This window comes from Poecilia reticulata, chromosome 19 (assembly GCF_904066995.2).
Source record: "Poecilia reticulata chromosome 19, P_reticulata-male-v2, whole genome shotgun sequence".
Lineage (NCBI taxonomy): Eukaryota > Metazoa > Chordata > Actinopteri > Cyprinodontiformes > Poeciliidae > Poecilia > Poecilia reticulata.
Window position 1 is genome coordinate 18,964,940 of NC_088848.1, and position 19,567 is coordinate 18,984,506.

Below are 19,567 nucleotides of genomic sequence, written 5' to 3' on the forward strand. Positions count from 1 at the left end.
GAATGTTACGGGAAGCTGCAGCAGTGCATAAATCACTCTTATTAATTACAATGATAAAAGCTGAACACTGGGAAAGAAAAATATGACGGGGAGCTGAAACTGGAAGACATTATAAGGCTCACAGGGCTGCAGCAGCTTGAAAAGGCTGCTGTTACTCTGTTGGTGCATTTCTGTATTTTGATGTTCAATAAGACCAACTTGAATACTTGTGTCCTCTGTATTTAATATATTATTTTAAAGTTTTGACCAGGATTATTTAAATAAAGGAACATTTACATGATGCATCAAAGCATGAAAAATTGTCCCAAACAGGACAATTCAAATTGTCACCTACACACAGTTTCCTTCTTGTGCATCACTATGACAGACTGAAAACTGTCCTGCCCTCCCACATTTAATACCAGCATTGCAATTTCCTGGGTAGCAATTACAAAAAGCTGCTATCTGTCTGTTTACAGACTGATAAGCTTTTGCTGTCAGCAGGTAGTTTTTCTCCTTTTAACAGAATGACCAGCTACGGAGGGGAAATGGATTCAAAAATAAACCATAAATCTGGGGAGGGAAATGCACAGTGTCTCCAAAGAGCGTGCAGGTGATGAGACCACGATAAATCATTTCAGAACTATTTTTCCACTTTTAATGGCATTTATTCTGTATAATTCAACTTTAAAAAATGTTAGAGGGGAAATATATATTAAAAAGTTGCGACAACCTGCTTGTATTTCATGATTGTACACACCTCTAAGTTAAGACTTAGTCCAGTTTTTTTATTCTGTTTCAGCATTCAGGAAATGTGTGTGAAGACAGACGGTATCTTGTTGCACTCTGACTTCAGTTTTTACTGTATACTGTCATACTTATAAGGGAACGTTATTTATTAAAGTATAAAAAGTAGCAAAAGTTCAACTTAAAACATCTTGCAAAATTCTTGATAAATTGACATTCTGTTTCTCTTTATTAATTGCAGGTGGAAACTGCAATTAATGAAGAATGTGTGTGTTTGTGTATTTCAACAATGAGTTTGTTTTATCCTGGCAAAATAGTTTGCTTCTGACTGACTTCATAATAGTTTGATAATGACTTAATACTTACTCCGATAAAAGAGGGAAAGGAAACCGGCTCTTTTCCAGAACCAATTCAGAACTAAATCTGTACCAGCCCTGGTTGAAAACAGGAACCTCTTTCATTCAAACTACTGTCTGCAACCTTTCTGCAGAGCCACCCCAACTCATAACAAATGTCTAAATTACACTACAGTGCAACACCAATCCCTTAAAATAGTCGCCATACTAACCAATAGAAAAAGATCCCGACTCCCAATTGACCACATGCATGTAAAGCAATAGAAAACTTTTTTCAAGATTAGCTGTCCGTTGTTGCTACATACTAATGAAGGGGGAGTAAATGCTTTAAATCAACAACTTGATGTCAACTGTTGGGTTTCATTTGACAAACATTTTTTTTTAGTGATTGCATTAATCAGTGTCATTGCTTTTAAACTTGGGGTTTAATTTGTTAAACTTTAGTGTAATCAGACTGTGTGGTGCAGATTTTCTGCCCAGGTCCCTCTTGTAAATGAGATTTGGATTTAAATGGGATTATACCTGGTTAAATAAAAATAAATAAATATGAATAAGTAACCAGTCTTGACAATAAACTGAATTTGAATGTATACATTATTAAATTGTATTTGAATTGACTCATCTTATAAATTGCCTTGATTCACTATGTGAAGAAACTTTCAAGTTCTGTTTTATTTTTTTTTTATTTGTCATATCTGTTGCTTTTGTGCCCCCATTCCTTCATGCTGCCCTGGACAACTGCCCATGTGACCCACATTGAAAAAAATAACCGCTGGATGAGCTTCATGCTGGTTTTTAGTTGGGACTGTAGGAAATATTAAACATACTGCCAATATTACACTAATAACCACGGCAGTGGCACACAGCAGAGTCGTGTGAAGCTCAGGACTGTGTTCGTGTGTGTGCGCGCGCGTGTGTGGGAGTGTTTAAGTGGAAGTGGGAGTTGGGGGGGGGGCTACAGTATGAAAAGTAACGTCGCTGGAGGAGCAGATGTGACTGCCGAACTGTTGGAAGCAGATGTTAATTAGCAGAGGAAACGTTAACGGGAATAACTGGATTATGAGGATTTGAGGAGGAGAAGTCGCCTGAACCCGGTGTCAAACACACACACAGCGGGGAGGATTAAGTTCCGGGCGCCGTCGCTCCTCTCACCGCGCTCCGGGGGGCTGTCATGGGCATCGACCGGCGGCGGAGAGCCTCCCTGGCTCTCACCTTGAACTTCCTGGCGCTGTTCCTGGCCGTGTCGGCTCTCACCACCAGCTACTGGTGCGAGGGCACGCGCAAGGTGGTGAAGCCGTTCTGCACCGGTCTGGTGACCACCAAGCAGGCGTTCTGCATCATGTTCAATAGCTCCAACATCAACGACACGCGGCTGGTGCAGTACATATGGGAGACCGGCGAGGACAAGTACGTGATGAGGAAGTTTCACACCGGCATCTGGTTCTCCTGCGAGCAGAACATCAACATGACCGGTGAGTTCCGCCGGAAAGGCGAGGGGGACCGCGCGCGCGGAGCGGTGCGTCACATAGAGCCCGGCACATGCAGAAAGGGACGGAGTCAGAGTTGTTAGATGCGATTTTAATCAAAACAGGTTTGACCAGCCACACCTCTGACAAGATTTAGAGAATAATCCGAGAAAATGCCTTTGCAAATAAATGGAAATATTAGAGTTTAAAGTCTGCTTCTCAGTGTGGTGCTGCGGGTCATCCAGCAGAAATGTGGAAATTTGGCGGAGCAAATTGTTCGGAATTTTATTAAAAAGAATAAAATAAAATAAGCTGATATAAAACTTAGGAAAAAAACATAAAACTTTTTTTTTTTAACAAACGAGACAACCTACTTATCTCCTTCATGCATAGTCGTCACTATGATGTGTGTGCGTGTGTGTATTTGTGGGTTATCTGGGTATAAACCACCTCACTTGATTGTAGTGTCCATCTGTACAAAGCCCCCTATTGGAAAACCAGTGTAAGTGCACAAAAACCACCCCAGACATACAAGGCTGCTGGCCATCAGAACTGCTAACATATTGGGAATATATTGGCTGTTCAATCAATCAATCAATCACATTTTATTTGTATAGCACATTTCAGCAGCAAGGCATTTCAAAGTGATTTACATAATAAAAAAACAGCATGTGACATTGAATAAACAGCAAGAAGGAGAGATTTTGAAGAAAAAAAAGATTAAAAAAGATAACTTTAAACCCACACCCCTTTTATTACTTCAGTTAAACATTGTTTAACTAGGATTCCAACCCATTGGGACTTTAGTCAAAAATGCCTTTTGACAAGGACTCTAACCTCTAGGTTTTTAGTTGAAACGCTGTCAACTGGGACGCTAACCTTCTGGGCTTCTTTCCTAAGAACCTTTAGTCAAAACACCATTTGACAAGGACTCTAAACCTCCAGATTTTTCAGTTAAATGCCATTTAACTGGGACTCTAACCCTCTGGGACTTTAGTCAAAAATGCCGTTTGACAAGGACTCCAACCTCTAGGTTTTTAGTTGAAACGCTGTTAACTGGGACTCTAAATCCCATAGGACTTTAGTTAAACATTGTTCAACTGGGACTCTAACCCACGTTTTCTACGAGTGGGGGACAGTAAAAACTAAACTGAATGCTGCTTCTGACATGTGAGATAACGACTAGTGTTATTTTATTTTCGAGGTGTTGATAATATCTCACTGTATAATAGCTATTAATCTTCTCCTCCTTAAAGTGAATATCATGCAGCACTGGTCCATCATTCTTTAAAATCAACGTAACCCATTGTAGTGTAAAGATACAGAAAGCTGAAATAGTTGAAGTTGTTAAGGAAGCTCAAGAGTTTCCACCTTACAGACAAAGTGCAAAAGAAAGCATAATATAAAATACTGAAAGTTGAAAATGAACAATATTATTTTGTTGTTTTTCATTAAATTATGTTGAAATATACACTGTAAAACTGGAAAGGCAATTTAAAACACACAAAAATTTATTCACATGGAAATTGATTTTTTTTTCTGAGACAACAGTTTTTAGTGATAGGATTGGACACATTTTAGAAAACACATCAATGTAAGAGATAAGTGGCTCTTTATTCTTATTCAGCACCTATTTAAAAGTCGGATATCTGCTGTTTTTTCTGTCTTCTTCCTTATTGTGTGGAAATCCTCCACTGATGACTTACAGGACAGTTCCTCAGAGGTGCTGGACCTCCAGCTGTGACTCTGACATTACAGAGAAAAACATTTGTATCTTCAGAACACCATAGAAGCATTTTGTGTGTACTGACTCCGTTTCTGTGCTGCAGACTTCCTCAAAAACGGAGGATGGAGGCGGAAAGCAAATCTCTTGACAAATTGGATCATTCCGAGATTTCTTCTTCTTCTTTTTATTTTATTTATTTTTTTATTTTCATGTCAGTTTTATCCCCTCAAAGTCCACCTGAAGCTCTCTTTCTGTCGCAGTCTGGGAAAATGCTGGAATACAGATGAGGTCCCATTTTTATTTATCAGTGAGGTGCAGGGGTGGCTGTGCTGTCACCGGGTGTCAATTAAATGTCTCATTTACATTGTTTTTCAGGTGAAAAATGTCGGAGTTTCATTTATGTGGCGCCGGCGAACGAAAGAGGTGAGGATATATAGACATATTTTGAGTTTTATGGGAAAATTCAGACCGAGTTAATGTGTGCGTAATACCTTGAATGGGTGAGACACAGGATGTCTCTGCCGGCTTTATTCAGAGGCTGGATTTATTGCGCGTTCTTCTTTAAATGACACAAGTTCAGACAGCTTTTATCAAAAGGATCTATGAGCATTACTCAAACTACTCTCACAGATTCTGCTCTTAAAAAACACATGGATTTACACCGACATTACTACACATACAGAGGTGGAAGGACAAAAAGGAGCTAACCACGGGCTACAATTTTTTTGTAAAAAAAACCTCACAATTATACACTTGGTTTTGTTGGACTCTTCTATAAATTCCAACAAAAATACATTGTGGTTTTTGGTATGATGTGACAAAATGTGAATTGTAACTTCCAGGTTATCTGGCTTTTTTTCCCCTCACCAAACTGTTGGTTATTATTGGACTTTAAGGCAGAAAATCTGAAAGCTGCAGGTGTAACATTGTTTCAGGTAATAATAATAATAATAATAATAATAATAATAATAATAATAATAATGCAACTTAGTGTTAAGCAGCGCAGCAGAATCTTTTGGGAAAAGGACTGTAGACGTCACAGTTTCAGAAGAAGCTTGTTGCTATAGTAATTTTTACAGAACCCAGATGATGAGGCTAAAGAGCAACATAGTTTTTATCTTAAGGAGGCTGGTGTATGCTTTGGTTAAAATTTAAAGCTGTGTCTTTCAGTAAAATGTGACCATGTGAATTTAGCCTTTATAATTATACTGTCCTCATTAGTCCTAATGAAAGACTCTGTGCGCTGCCTGTTTTCACGGCTGAATGCCTCATTTTGGCTTTTTAGCCTCACTTTTTTTAAAAATCTCACTTCTCTGTTGTCTGGACGCTAGCTTACGTTGCTGGTAGTTGACCACGTCTTGTAGGATTCCAACACGTTTCTCAGAATTGGTCAAAAACAAAAGCACGGCAGTTTTTTGTAGGTGAACGTTTAAAGATTGATCCGTTTATCAAGGAGAAAAGCATTAAATTTGTTTCCCGAAGACCACGAAGTGGGTTCAAGCTACTTAGGTTTTCTTAAAGAGATCTGACTGAACTGAACCTGACAGCAACAGCAGCTTAAACCTGGCATCTTTGTGCTGTTTTCAATCTTCTTTATGCCAAATGAATTGCAAAGTAAACATGACTCAATCCAGCAGCTGTAGATTCCTTATATCCAAAGGTTAGAATGTGCTGGGTGTAATGTGCAACATTGAACTCTTAAGAACTATACAAGTGAGTGAAAACAAAGGTTTGGACACGACATGTTGCATTTTGAAGGGCATGAAGAGCTTCATGCTTATGGTAAAGAGATTGTTACAGACAGAAGTATTACATCTTTTCATAGTCTTGATCCAGACAAATAATCTGCTCTAGATCCATCGTAAATTAGCGTTGTGATGAAGTCAGGTATGAAGTGACCCAACTTTATGACGCTGAACTTTCCGATGAACTGGTCCTGCTCCGCTCTTCAAACACACAACATTTAATGCATCTGTAAAGGTTACTGCTATTTCCATCGCCTCCCTCCACCAAACAAAACTAAACATCACAACTGATTGGAGCCAAAAACAAACACGGTTTCCCTGCTGCAAAAAGAAAATCACTAAATTTCTAAACAACTTGAAAATCTGTAACCAGGCAACTAACAGTTTACGTCTCTCTGCAGCATAAACTGGCTCAAACCGAGAGGCTCTGTGAAACAACAGTTTAGGTGAAAAGCCCAATCAGTGGTAGAGCACTTGTTGTACATCTGAGTGCTAAAGTCTGTAGTTGTGATTACATTTACATATCATGGTACATGTTCATGGAGGGCACTTAATTAAATGCTTTTGATTGCAGATATATTTTGTAGAATGTCTTTAAATATGCTGCAGTAACCGCACTTAATACTTTCTATTTGCCCATTTTACAGGCATTTATTTTATAAAATACTATAAAATCGCTTGTGTAGAACTTTCTGGGATGTTTATGGCAACAGGCTTTTTGTTTCTATTTACCTGCTAATATCGCCGCATTTATCGTATCGTTTATTTCAATAAATTTCTTAACATGATAAAAAGTTTTGATTTATCATTGTGACAATAAATTCCAGCTAACGAGTCTCAAAACCATCCAAAATCTGACAGTTTTATGAGTTTCTCCATTGTTTTTTTTCTTTTTTTAACTTATTCTGGAGTTTAGTGTTAAAAATCATACTTTTTATTTTTACTTTTTGCAACTGGCATCCTAAAGAATTGTATTTACAAATTGGTGCGTTTTTAAAGAACAGTATTTGTGGAGCTGCGATTGCTGTGCCTCTAAATCACAGCTATACAGTTACCTAAAAAAAAAAGAAGCTGTAAATAGATCTTATTGTAACTTTTACTGTTATCACAACAGCATCACAAAATATGGTAATAAAACTTTAATTGCCCGCCCCTACTGATCCAGCCAGACTCAGGACGGGCTGCGTTTCCTTACACATCGCTCTGAGTGTCCTCCCTCTGTCTGTGAAGGTTAATGATATGGGTGAAGGGGGTCACTGATCCACCTTTCTCCTCTCATCACTTCTCCTCATCCATCCTCGCATCCTTCCCTGTCCCCTGTCTTCATCCTTGTATAAGGATGTTTTCCCTCCTCTTCATCCTCTCACCATCCACTCAACCCCCCACCATGTGGATGTGGGTTTGTTCTTTGTCTTTGTGGTTCCTTCGTGCTAACCTCCTGTCTCCATAGGAGTGCTGTGGCTGTGCATCGTGGCAGAGTGCCTGTACATCCTGCTGCTGGCCACCGGGGGCATCCTCATGTCTTTAGAAGTTTGTCACATTGGCAACGTCATCGACGGCCTGAAGCTCAACGCCTTCGCTGCCATCTTCACCGTGCTCTCAGGTAACCCGGTTGTCATGGTTGCGATATGGTTGAGCTTGAAATATCTACTCGTTCTGTAATCAACTTGGTATTACTCTGATCAGAGACGGGTGATGTGGACTTAGAATTTTATCGCGATATTTTGTAATGCGATTGTTATATCAATAGATGGCAAAACAAATTTTATTTCCACTTTTTTAGGTAACTGCGTAATGTAACATTCATAGCACTACAAGCTGCTCTTTAAAAACATTCCTCTTCCAAATAATATTCTTAAAGAAGTGTGACATCTCTAAGCTGCACATAGACTTTACTGATTTACTGATATCCATTGATGCTCTTGCAAAAAGACAAAAAAATTAGAGAAAACAGTAAAAAAAAAAAAAAAAGCATTTTTTGTCAGTTGAACTGAAATTTTTATCATGGCAAGAATGTTTTCACGATAAATGATAAAAGATATGATAAATGTTTCCCTAAGAACGACATATTAAGAAAGAAAACACAACATAGACTTTTTTTTTTAATTCCTGAAAAATATCTAAACTATATCGACATTTGTTTCGTGTGTTCTGCTGATAGCGAGTTGCATTAAGGACACATGAGACGTAAACACAAGTTGAGGTGATTTGATTCTCCTCTAAACAAAAAGAAGTTGGATTCATTGCAGAATGAAAATTGTTGCAACACAACACTCTCAGGATGCAGTCGAGGAAATCATGTGACTCAGTAAATTGATTATTCAATTTCTAAAAACCTTTTTTTTCCCACTGGAACCTTCCATAAATTTATAAAATAACTTTTTCTCATGTCATGGAAATGGTAAAATCTGACAAACTTGCCACACAACACATATGCTCGCTAGTCTTTTAATACCTTAGTAATAAGAAGATTGTTTTCTTCTAGATTATAGTTTGTATAACGGTAGTTAGAATAATTACTTTTATGGCAATAACATAGCTTAACTGTGGTGAAATGTTTGAGGAAATGGTTAAAACATACTGGTTAGTTCCATGTTTAACCCACATGAGAAGAAATGTAATGCTTCTTCAGGAAAGATTCACACGACTGAATTAAACTGCACTCAGTGTTCATCCTACAACACTTGTTGCTGATCTCTGAGATGTTCACAAGTCATTTTAGTGAAATCTCTAATAGTTAAAATCAACATTTTAAAAGCATTTCTGTAGGACTGATGTTCAGAGTGATGCGATTTCTTTCCAATAATCAGTTAACACATGAACATGTCACAGTACGGCTGTATCTCTGCAGACACGTTTGTCAGGGGGAAAAGAAACCACGCTCCAATTCCATCTGATTTGGGTTCTGCTGCAGAACAAGCGAGCGTTTAGCTCTGCATCCCCTGCCGGCACTGTTCCAGTCACACAGTCGGGCCAGCCGCAGCCCCACAGCCCCTTAGAAGATTTCCCGCTAGTTTACTGTCTGCCTCCATCTCTCAGCGGAGGAATTAACAGTGACCTTCTCTCTAATCCACTCTGTGAAAGTGATGCTGAGCTCCCGTGTCTGAGCTGTGAATCAGCAGTGAAAGATACGCGGCTCCACAGCGGCGACGCGCTGCGTTCCACTCACTTGACAAGTCAGATTTAGAAAGGCTGTAAAAAGAGTCATTTTCTGAAGAGCTGTTCTCATTTTACACTGGGGTCAGTCCTCAAAGCTAGCTAAGTACAGGCCTTAAAAATAAGGATTATACTCATTCATAATGTTGGAACAGTGTAAATTTTAACCCGTCTTCAAAATAACGTTCTGAGAATGTTTTCACACCTTATAGTCCGGTAGACTCAGTTCGATTGGGGACCACAATTTTAACTACTCTTTCCGCTATGTTCCCCTCCTCGCCTGTGGTGGCGCTGCACCAAGAACCACTTAAGGAAATGACATGAAAACCTCAGAAGAAAACACTGAGCACAACTTCCATCCATCCATCTTCTTGCACCCTTGTCCCTTAGTGGGGTCGGGAGGGTTGCTGGTGCCCATCTCCAGCTAACGTTCCGGGCAAGAGGCGGGATACACCCTGGACAGGTCGCCAGTCTGTCGCAGGGCAACACTGAGACACAGGACAAACAACCATGCACCCACACACTCACACCTAGGAGCAATTTGGAGAGGCCAATTAACCTGACAGTCATGTTTTTGGACCGTGGGAGGAAACCGGAGTACCCGGAGAAAACCCACGCATGCACAGGGAGAACATGCAAACTCCATGCAGAAAGACTGGGGCCGGGAATCGAACCCAGAACCTTCTTGCTGCAAGGCAACAGCTCTACCAACTGTGCCACTGTGCAGCCCCTGAGCACAACTTCCTTTTTCACAAAATGTTAAAAAACTGGAGTAGCGTCAGATTTTAGCGGTTGTACGATTTCTCATTTGTCATTTCTCCCGTTAACGCTACACGCTCACGTTTGTTTTGGTTGTATTTACCCAGAATGCCCTGCGGCATAGTTTTTCTGCTTTTAGAGCAGTCATCTGTCTGCTTTGTGTATTGTGAATGCAAGCAGTAAATATTGCATTGTGTCAAATTGTCAAAATCATCATTATACGTCAAATATGTTGCTCAACTTTCCGTTTACTGCTAATCAAAGGCAGCTCTAAACAGGTGGGTCAATTTAGCTTTTCAGCGTTTCAGCTGTTTATAAATTTCCTTGAAGTTTCTCTTTCTCTGGTGTGGCTAATCCGAACAGGGATAAGCATGTAAAGAAAAGCACAGAGGATGTTAGCTGTAACGTGAAGCTAGATAAGCTAGCTTCTCTAGCTAGCTAAATAGTATCGCATCAAACTGGGCCTTGAAATTGGACATGCGCCTTTACGCCGCTCAAATGACGCGTCCCTTTCATCACAATCTGGTCAAGCATAAAATACTTCAAGATATTTCTCTGCCAGCTGTCGCCGTCTTCGGGATCATTATATCATAACAGAGCTGTCGGCCATCCTTCACTCCTACTCTTGTGCTTTAAGACGATTCGTCTTTTCATTCGGAGTTGACAGGGCTTGAACTCAGCGTCTCTGAGTTATACTCTCATGGTTGTGCTTTGGTGTTTTGTAGCTGCTCTAGCCAGTCGTCTGGAGAAAAGGAGGAGGCGAAACCCCTTAAGGTTTGTGTTGTTTCTAGTGATGGGTAGATGAGGCATCATGTATCGTTTCGACACATAGCAAAACTGTGTCGATACTGTGTCGATACTGTGTCACTCAATACTGAAACCTGTTGGACATTAAAAATTCCTACAGGCAACATAGTGATTTGATGACCAAGTCTATACAATAAGATTTAAGTCTTTGTATTTTATTGAATATTATATATTGTATTATTTCATATCTTCAGTTACATTTAAAATATATTTGATCTACAGTCAATAAATAATGTGAACATGTACCATAAAGTGAAAATTTAAGTGAATATGTTTGGAATGAGGATGATTGGACTGTTTTATTCCCACAAATTTTTATTTAAAAACAAAGTTTTTACAACATTTTGACAATACTTCTCCTGCTCTAGAAAAAATTTAAGTAAACCCTACATTTACAGCGAACCTTTGTTTTTCTTAGGGATTGCTTTCCGAAAGTAACCCGTGATATGCGAAATCCGTGAAGTAGTTACCTTTACGCTGTGAGTTATTACACAGCATAAATAAATACTCTACATTGAAACCAAATAACAAAACCTGTTTTCAGGTCAGCGGATGTACATGTGCATCAATCGGGCTTTAAGAGAAGAAAAAACTGTTTTTACCAATCATACGGTCAATCAGGACGCAGAACACTGTGGGGAAAAAAACAGCACAAAAAAATCTGCGAAGAAGCGATACCGTGAAAAGTGAACCGCGTTACAGCGAGGGTTCACTGTATAGGAAATGATTTATAAAAACAAGTGAGTAATTTGTAGAATGGCTGCATATCTGAGTTTATCTAGGTGTATCTGAGACTTCATTCTCATGCCTGGCCTCATAATGCCTCAGCATTGAAAAGGTGGATTTATTTAAATAAGACAGTTTAGTTAAACATATGCGACACTTAACCTGCACATGTTATGAAAGTAAACTAAAAATCAGTTTCAGCTGAATTTGGGTTCAGATAGATCAAGTAGAAACTGACAAGAACCGGATGAAACAACAAAAATGAAAAAAATATATATTTTCCAATATAAGATCAAAATGGTCCCACACTGCGGAAACCTTTCGTTTGAGGCTGCTCCATAGTTGACGCTGTAAAAGGTTAAGAATTCATTTGGCAAATGCATTTGACAGATTGACAGATTCGCTTCCTTATAAACACAGTTTGGCGCGTTAATGTCTTTTCAAAACAGTTCCTGTATCGGTCACGTGACTTGCTGAAACCAATACGCGCACCGACACGGGTTTTGGTCTATGGGCTTGACACATGCGCCGACGCATCGGTGTTGCTGGACCCATCACTAGTTGTTTCTGTCCTGCTGGAGAGCGAAAATCACGCTGTCAGTTTGCTGTTGAAGATCTGTCACCGTTTGTTGCCTTCTAAACAGCTTCCCAGGCTAAGCTGACAACATTGCAGAGGCTTTAGTGCACTTGTAAAATGTTTGAATTAAGCAAAGGCTTCCAGAAGCCGTTTCCTTTTTTTAATGGGATGAGTAGCAGGAGATAGACTATGGTAATGAGGTCTGGAGGAAAAATACAAGGGCGCAAATTAAAGTTTATTGCTGTTGTCAATCATGCATGATATGATAAGAAGGCATCTGAGTTTTCTTTCTTTTTTTTTATTTTGGTGAGATGACGATGGCAGAGGAACAAGAAGATCATTTTTTACGATATGTAGAAGCTGGAGCCCATTAGAGCTATGAGTCAGGTTCCAATTTTAACAGCAAAATGTAATCTTGGTAGAAAAAACAAAAGCACAAAGTTGTATTTTTTATCCACAAGGATTTGAGAGTGAGAGTAGCAGGAAGCATGTGCCACCCTCTATGACTATTAGAATCTCGGGTAAAATGCGTTAAAATAAATGGTTGCTATGGAGACCTGGTGACCAACATGCCATTCTTTGTTCTGGTTTTGGTGACGATGTGCCAGATCCATAAGGACGGATCTATGCATTCTAGATCTATGCTGTGTGCTCTGAACGACGTCATGCTTTTTTGTTTATTTCACATTATATTTATAATTCCTAATGACACTTTCTGGACTATTTGAACGGTTTGCTGCAGTTTATTCTCTGCATGTTTGACCATGTTTTTGTTTTTGTTTGTTTGATCAGTTTCTTATTTATGTTCTACTCCTAACTGCGATGAGTGAACAAATTGAAGTTCATGTTTGATCGAGCTTGTGAAGCTACTGGTGTGATGCACTGGTGCAGAGTTGTCAGATTTTGTTATTCACTGCATTTATAAGAATCACTAAGAATCATTTTAAGTCAATTCAGCTCTGTTTTTCCGTATCGGATTGTATCAGCCTATACTGAACCTCAGATATCGGTGTTGGAAGTGAAAAAGTAGATTGGTGCTTCCATAGTCTTCCCATCCACTAAAGTCTGACTAAACTAAGGACTTTGGTGGAAAAGTGTATCCTAACTTGATACAGGTTCTGCCCAGCTAATGTGCTTCCTAGTTACAACTGTTTGACTGTATCCCCAAAGGATGTTCGCAAATAAGACGGTATTGTAGCAGCAGAGAGAGAAAGAGACACTTCTGCAGAGCTTTTCCACCACACTCTGCAAAATGAGTCACCCACTCACGAACCTCTGGGAATCCCATGATTAGACTGCAAATACAAGTGACTCACTTAAGTGCAAAGGGGAAAATACAATTGAGAGATCTTTCCCAACACGCATCGGGATGAGTAGTTCCTCAGGTCCAATCAGTTTTCAACCTAACGGAGCCTGCTGCTTTGATCGCTCTGTCGATTGAAGTTCGGAGACCAATCGTCACGTTTTTGACTCGCTTCGGTTTGTGACCTGCTAAATGTAAAATACTTAACTTCAACCGAGCATAACAGGAGGACGCCATTGTTCCACGTTCATGAATACACATGGAGGCAGCGAGGAGAGTTACTTGCACATGAGAGGGTGGCTCGTGTTGAAGATTTGGAGGTTATTATCCTCCAAATGAAGTCTTGCAAAAGGACTTCTTGAACATTCTCACATCCTGTCACGTTCCAGCCACTAAATTCATGTTTTTGTATTTTGCGTATTTTGTTTTACGATATGTAGTGCCTAGTTATAGAAAAATAACTAGGCATGCCTAGTTATAGAAAAATAGGAAAAAGAAATGCTTTTTAAACTTTGGTATAACTGGAAATCTGAAAGGTGTAGCATTCATTTGTCATTGATCATGCTAAATGCTAAACAGACCAATAAACCACTGATTTTACCTCATGATGAAGGATTCTGCTTTAGACACTAGATGCTCTCACTGTGTTAGTCCTAGTTTTTCTTTTCTGACGCTATTTAAGACAAACTTCCCCACAGCATGATGCTGCCAACACTGTTTCTTGTGTGTTTTTCAGCTTTACAGTTTGGTCAGTTCAGCTCAATTTATTCTGATCATGAAAATAAATAAGATTATTTAAAGGCTCTTTATGAGGAAGTCCAAATAATTTCCAGTGACGTGTTTCTACTCCAGATGATGAGTGATTGACAGCACTAAGACCCTCCTCTTGGCTCTGATTGATTGTTTCTGGCTGACTGGTGCATTTCTGTAGTTGCTACTGGGAGAAGGTAGACAGAGGAGCTCGATTTTTTTTCATTTTTCACAGATCATCAGTCTTATTACACTGTCACAACACAATGATAATTTTAACAAATATGTGAAAAGCATGTTTTCATAAAAGTTAGACACTGCAGATTTAATGTAAATGCACACCACACTTTTCAGATTTAATTTAGCAATAAAAAAGAGAGCCGTGTATCATTTCCCTTCCTGTTCACAATTATACACTGCTTTCTGCTGTCATAACCTGTAAAATTTAAATAAAACACAACGTAGGCTGTCATTATTTTTGACAAATTGGAAGCACAAGATCATAATTTATCTTAATTTGATACCATAATGTGACCCAGAAGTTTGGGTTTTTTACTACCCAGCAGACTGAACCTTAGAAAATACACAATTTGTTTCTGTGTATGTATAAATTTATCAGTATAAATTTACATACTGTGTTCATAGTGCGCCCAAATGTCTGCAGCCTTCCAGATAATCATCTAATCCATTTGTTTTGTTCGAGACCAAATCGGTAATGGCGTCAAATCATTTGTTCTGACTTTGCTGCCATCTAGTGGTCGATAAAAAAAATAAATAAAAAAATACTGGGAAACCAAAGCAACGTCTTCAAAGGAGAATTAGTAGCAGTGTCACGTACCTGAGGCTGGATGTATGTATGTTATGTATGTGCTTTATCGCACACAGAGTGACATTCATCCACTTCAGAAGGAATGATTGTGAAGAAAACATCCGTCCTCCCCACATGCAGGGACAAGAAATGTGTCATTCATCCCGAGGCAAAGCCTTCCCTCATCTACATGGCATTATGACAACGTTGTAATGCCAGGATATTTTAAAAATGAAACATGAGCATTGATAGGCAGGAGATGGGAATGTAGGTGTTTGCTGCTGAATCTGTTCAGTGGAGGGATTTGGCGGAGGGAGGGGAAGGAGCTTATGCGGTAATCGGATTGAGAGGCTCCAGTTGTTTTCACACTTGTTGTCCTCCGCAGGCATTCAATGGTTCATGTAAGGAAAGCGAGAATTAAAAAACAAACAAACAAATGACACAAAGAAAAAAGGTCGTTTTGTGGCTTCTTTCTCACATTTCCAGATTTATTTCACAAGCAATCTGAAAAAACGTGACATTAATTTATATTTTCAGGCCCCCCGTTAAAGTTGATACTCCCCGATAAAGTCCAGTGCGGCCGACTTCAGTCTTCAGTAGTCGCGTTTATGAAAGAGAAGCAAGGACAAAAGCATTTCAGAAAGAAAGTGACACCATGTATTGTTAATGAATATGTAAAAGCACATATATACGTTTAGTAAAAGTTACATACTGCACCTTTAAGATGTTCTTATCTGGGAAAAACTCTCAGTGAGTCAGGTTATAGATTAACGTGTCCCAGGTTTCCTTTATGCAATGCTGCCACCAAGTGGGGACATTGTGGTAGTGCAGTAGTTTCTGTGTGTGAGTCACATGCCCCCTCTCTCTCTGTGTGTGAGGCAGGTCTGCTAGGTATGGTGGCCCACATGATGTTCACCACAGCCTTCCAGCTGACCGTCAGTCTGGGTCCAGAGAACTGGAAACCTCAAACGTGGGACTACAGCTGGTCGTACATGTGAGTACAGTTTACCTGGTTGTATGAAACACATGGAAAAGTGCCACAAAGTAAAACAGCATTATGAAATGAATAAACAATTAAATAAATAAATGCATAAATAATCCTGGAATGAGATAAACAGATCAACTGGGAAAAAAAGCTCTCCATTAAAAAAAAAAAATGTTTTCTTCAATATTTATTTTGTTTTTATTTCATGGGAACATTTATTTGAATTATTTATTGATAGTAGTGTTTATTTATTGATGCAGTTTCAAATGGAAGTGAAAAGGCTCTCAATATGAGATGTATTAATATTCTCAATAGGAACTGCCCCACGCTTTGAGGTACAGCCAATTAGCACAAAGGAAAATGAATCTAATTCATGGATTGGCTGCTTTTCAGAAGCCAGCTAATAGTGTGTCTAGTAGCATTACAGTCAGCTTCTAAAGCTGCTTTGTCTTTTGTATATTTTCCATATTTGATTCATGCATAGGTGAATCCACAAAAAGTTGGCTATCCACTTTAACCCTTGACTGAAGCAACATCATCAGTTAAATTTAAATCAAACTGTTTAAGGATTTTTACCAAAAAAGTGGTTGTCTTCCTAGAATTATTAGCATTATTGAACGTTACATTTATAAAATAATATGCTTAGATACAAACTGAAGCCGTTTTAGTGGTTAATGTTTCTTATCGTCCGAGATTAAAGTGGGCTCTGTTCTCTGTTTCGTAGACTGGCGTGGAGCTCCTTCACGGCCTGCATGGCGTCCTCGGTTACCACCATCAACCGCTACACCAAAACCATCCTGGAGTTCAAGCACAAGCGCAGGAACATTGAGAAGAACCTGAAGATCAAGCAGAAGCTGCTGGAGCTGGACTCTCCGGAGCAAGTGTGGGACATGTACATCAGTTCGGTGCCGAGCACCGCCGAAGAGCTGCTGGACCTGTCGACGAGCGGCCGCAAACTCTCCAACGCCTCCATCTTCCTGGACCTCAACGACCTACCCGACCCGCAAGGAGAGGAGTACTGCTAGAGGAACCGGGTCTTGAGACACGACAACATGGATGTTACGCTCTGCGCGGTACAGTGTGAATACTGTAAAAAGGCTAGCTGAAAGTTGGAACTTTTCTTTTCCGCCACACGACTTTATACAATCGACTTACCGCTCTGCTTTGCTCTCTGCCAGCTCTTAAGATGTGAAGATGGATCCTAATCATGCTGATTCTGCTGGTTTGAATGAAGGTTTAGCTGGTAGGTCCAACCGTCTCGTCAATCTGAATCTAACCTTGGCGTTAATCCAAGGTAGCCACTGTGGGACCAATGGGTCTGTGTGGATTTCACCAGCAGCATACACTGTGTTATTTCCTTGTATTAAAACATCAGCTCTGTTTTTCAATGTATGCTTTGAGATGCTGTATTTTCTAATGTATGTGGAACATAAAATAGTTGAGAGTCGATACAAATTTGCACCAACTTCTTGGCAGTTCCCAGGATCGCGCAGATGCTTTTAATTATTTTTTTTTTGTCCCCCGCTTTGTAAATCTGCCTTACCAAGCAGACTTTACTGAACTTGGTGTCAGCGTGAAGCACAGAAACAAAATGAATCTATTCTGAATCTTCAAGACGACAACACAGGGTAAGGGGTGCGCCCCGAGTCCTTTTAAAAATAAACAGTTGAGTCATAAATTAAACAATAAGTTAGAGTTTTTGAAATATGGATGTATAACCTATATCTGTGAGTCAGACTTGGATTGTCTGTTTTTTATTCACTTTAGCTCCCTAGTAAAGTGAATACTCATGCTAACTAGCAAAAAAACTAGCTAGCTAACATGTACTTTGATGACTATTGTTTATGCTTTTTTGTCTCAAAAGACCAACTTATGTACAAAGTTTCTATATTTTCCATGCAATTTGACATATGAAAACAAATTGATATTTAATTGTTTTATTATTATGAGCAATCAATATCTTCCCTCCTAGATATAGTCTGAAATGTCAGCCGATGCTTTGAAAAAGTGTCTGCCCAATTACAGATTTCTTTTCTTTTCATAACAATCAGATGTTTTATTTGATTCAATATTACTGACTTTCTGATGTGTTTTAAATGTTTCTACATCAGAGCATGATTTGTTGCTTTTTTGAGATCTTTTGTCCTACTTCATGCTGTCAGACTGATTGAATTTCAGTGATTTCTTTATTCCTCAGATCAAGCAGTAATGAATTTGATTCATTTGGCTCAAATGAACCAAATTCAGTCATCTGAAACAAAAAAAAGTTACACCAAACTGGTTGGTTTGGATAGCATTTTCCTCTAGCAAATGAATTTTTTTTTTTTTGATGAGCTGAAACTTTGAAGTTCAACAAAGAAGCAAAACTGAAGAACTCTGTAAAAGGGCAAACACCTTTTTAACGTCACTGTATCTAAGATGTCTGGAACGCAACATAAATCTGGTTGAAACTTTTGACAAGTTGCTAAGTTCTTCATATTACTTTTCCTTAGCGATGTACCTCTGCTAAGCATTGTTGCTAAGAAGAAAAACGACTTCTTCAATGTAACTTAACAACTGTCCCATTACGGCACGAAAGTCATGCGAAGGAACAAATTGGATGAAAGATCTACGAAGGAACTGACTTGATCACCATCCCAGTAGACGCAACATAATCTAAAGCAAGCACATTCAATAGTTTGGACACCTGACTGATCATTGGACTTTTCCGATTGATGAAGCACTGTGAGTCTGTGACTCTTCACAGCTGTAGAAGCCGATTGCTGACTCTTCTTCAGCAACTTACTTAACGTATATCTGAGAGACTAATCACTGCCTTCTTTTCAAATGAACCAAATTCAGTCTTCTGACACAAAAATAGAGTTGCACCGGACAGGCTGTGGACTGAGGAGGCATAAGCGATCTCCAAGAAGTGAACTGAAAGACTCGGCCCTTTCACTCTCTGAGGCACGAAAAGCTGGATTAAAGAGAAGCTGCGAGGATGAGGATGGGGGATGCCTAAAGGAAACGCTGAGTGCCTTTACATCCAGAAGCATGCCTCTGATCACACAGCATGCTGAACAAAGGCAACGCCGTTTCTCTGCCTAACCCCGATTCCAAAGCAACGGGTAGCCATCCGTGCAAATTGCCAAAACTTTTCCTCCGGAGAAATGCGCCTCTTTCTAAGCTTTCTGTTTGTACTTTCACATTATGTCGATGATGCAGAACTTGATACTTCTAGTCTGGGAGCATTTTAAGTGCATTTTGACTTAATTTTTTGTGTAACGTCAATGACTTTCCAACGTATTCAGCCTAAGATTCAATTATTTTTCCGCAAACTGGGTTTATAAGGCTAGAGCATGAATCTTTTGTCTTTATTTGTGTTTCATATTTTACAGTATTTACAGTCTCTTTGTGTGGTCTCTCTTTGTTATACTTTTGTGGGTGATTATTTGCAAGCTATTATAATATAAAGGAGAATATTTATGAACAGATTTTATTGAAAGATAAATGGAAAAAAAAACCTGTATCATAATAAAGAATGTAATTTCAAGTTTGAAACTTTTTTTCCCCAGACTTTCAATTTAAAGACCACAAGGTGGCAGTGTTGCCTTTGTATTGGTCGTGAGCAATTTCCCACCTCAACAAGAAGCAGAAGAATTTTATCAAATCAGTTAGAATCAAATAACATAAGCTAA

At 39.2% G+C, this 19,567-nt stretch overlaps 1 protein-coding gene across 1 annotated transcript; it reads left to right on the top strand.

Moving 5' to 3' along the window:
- The first annotated feature begins 1,760 nt into the window (after positions 1 to 1,760).
- Positions 1,761 to 19,430, top strand: gsg1l2b (gsg1-like 2b). Its single transcript, XM_008437755.3, has 5 exons — positions 1,761 to 2,554; positions 4,650 to 4,697; positions 7,470 to 7,622; positions 15,788 to 15,899; positions 16,615 to 19,430. The coding sequence occupies exons 1-5, from the start codon at positions 2,254 to 2,256 to the stop codon at positions 16,913 to 16,915; spliced, it is 915 nt and encodes a 304-aa protein (XP_008435977.1). The 5' UTR covers positions 1,761 to 2,253; the 3' UTR covers positions 16,916 to 19,430.
- Positions 19,431 to 19,567: the final 137 nt, after the last annotated feature.

What these genes read in the sequence shown, in the direction of transcription:
- gsg1l2b (XM_008437755.3), top strand. Translation starts at nt 2,254, where the DNA reads ATGGGCATCGACCGGCGGCGGAGAGCCTCCCTGGCTCTCACCTTGAAC. An exon ending in GCAGAACATCAACATGACCG is followed by an intron (nt 2,555 to 4,649) that starts GTGAGTTCCGCC and finishes ATTGTTTTTCAG; the next exon opens with GTGAAAAATGTCGGAGTTTC. An exon ending in GGCGCCGGCGAACGAAAGAG is followed by an intron (nt 4,698 to 7,469) that starts GTGAGGATATAT and finishes CTGTCTCCATAG; the next exon opens with GAGTGCTGTGGCTGTGCATC.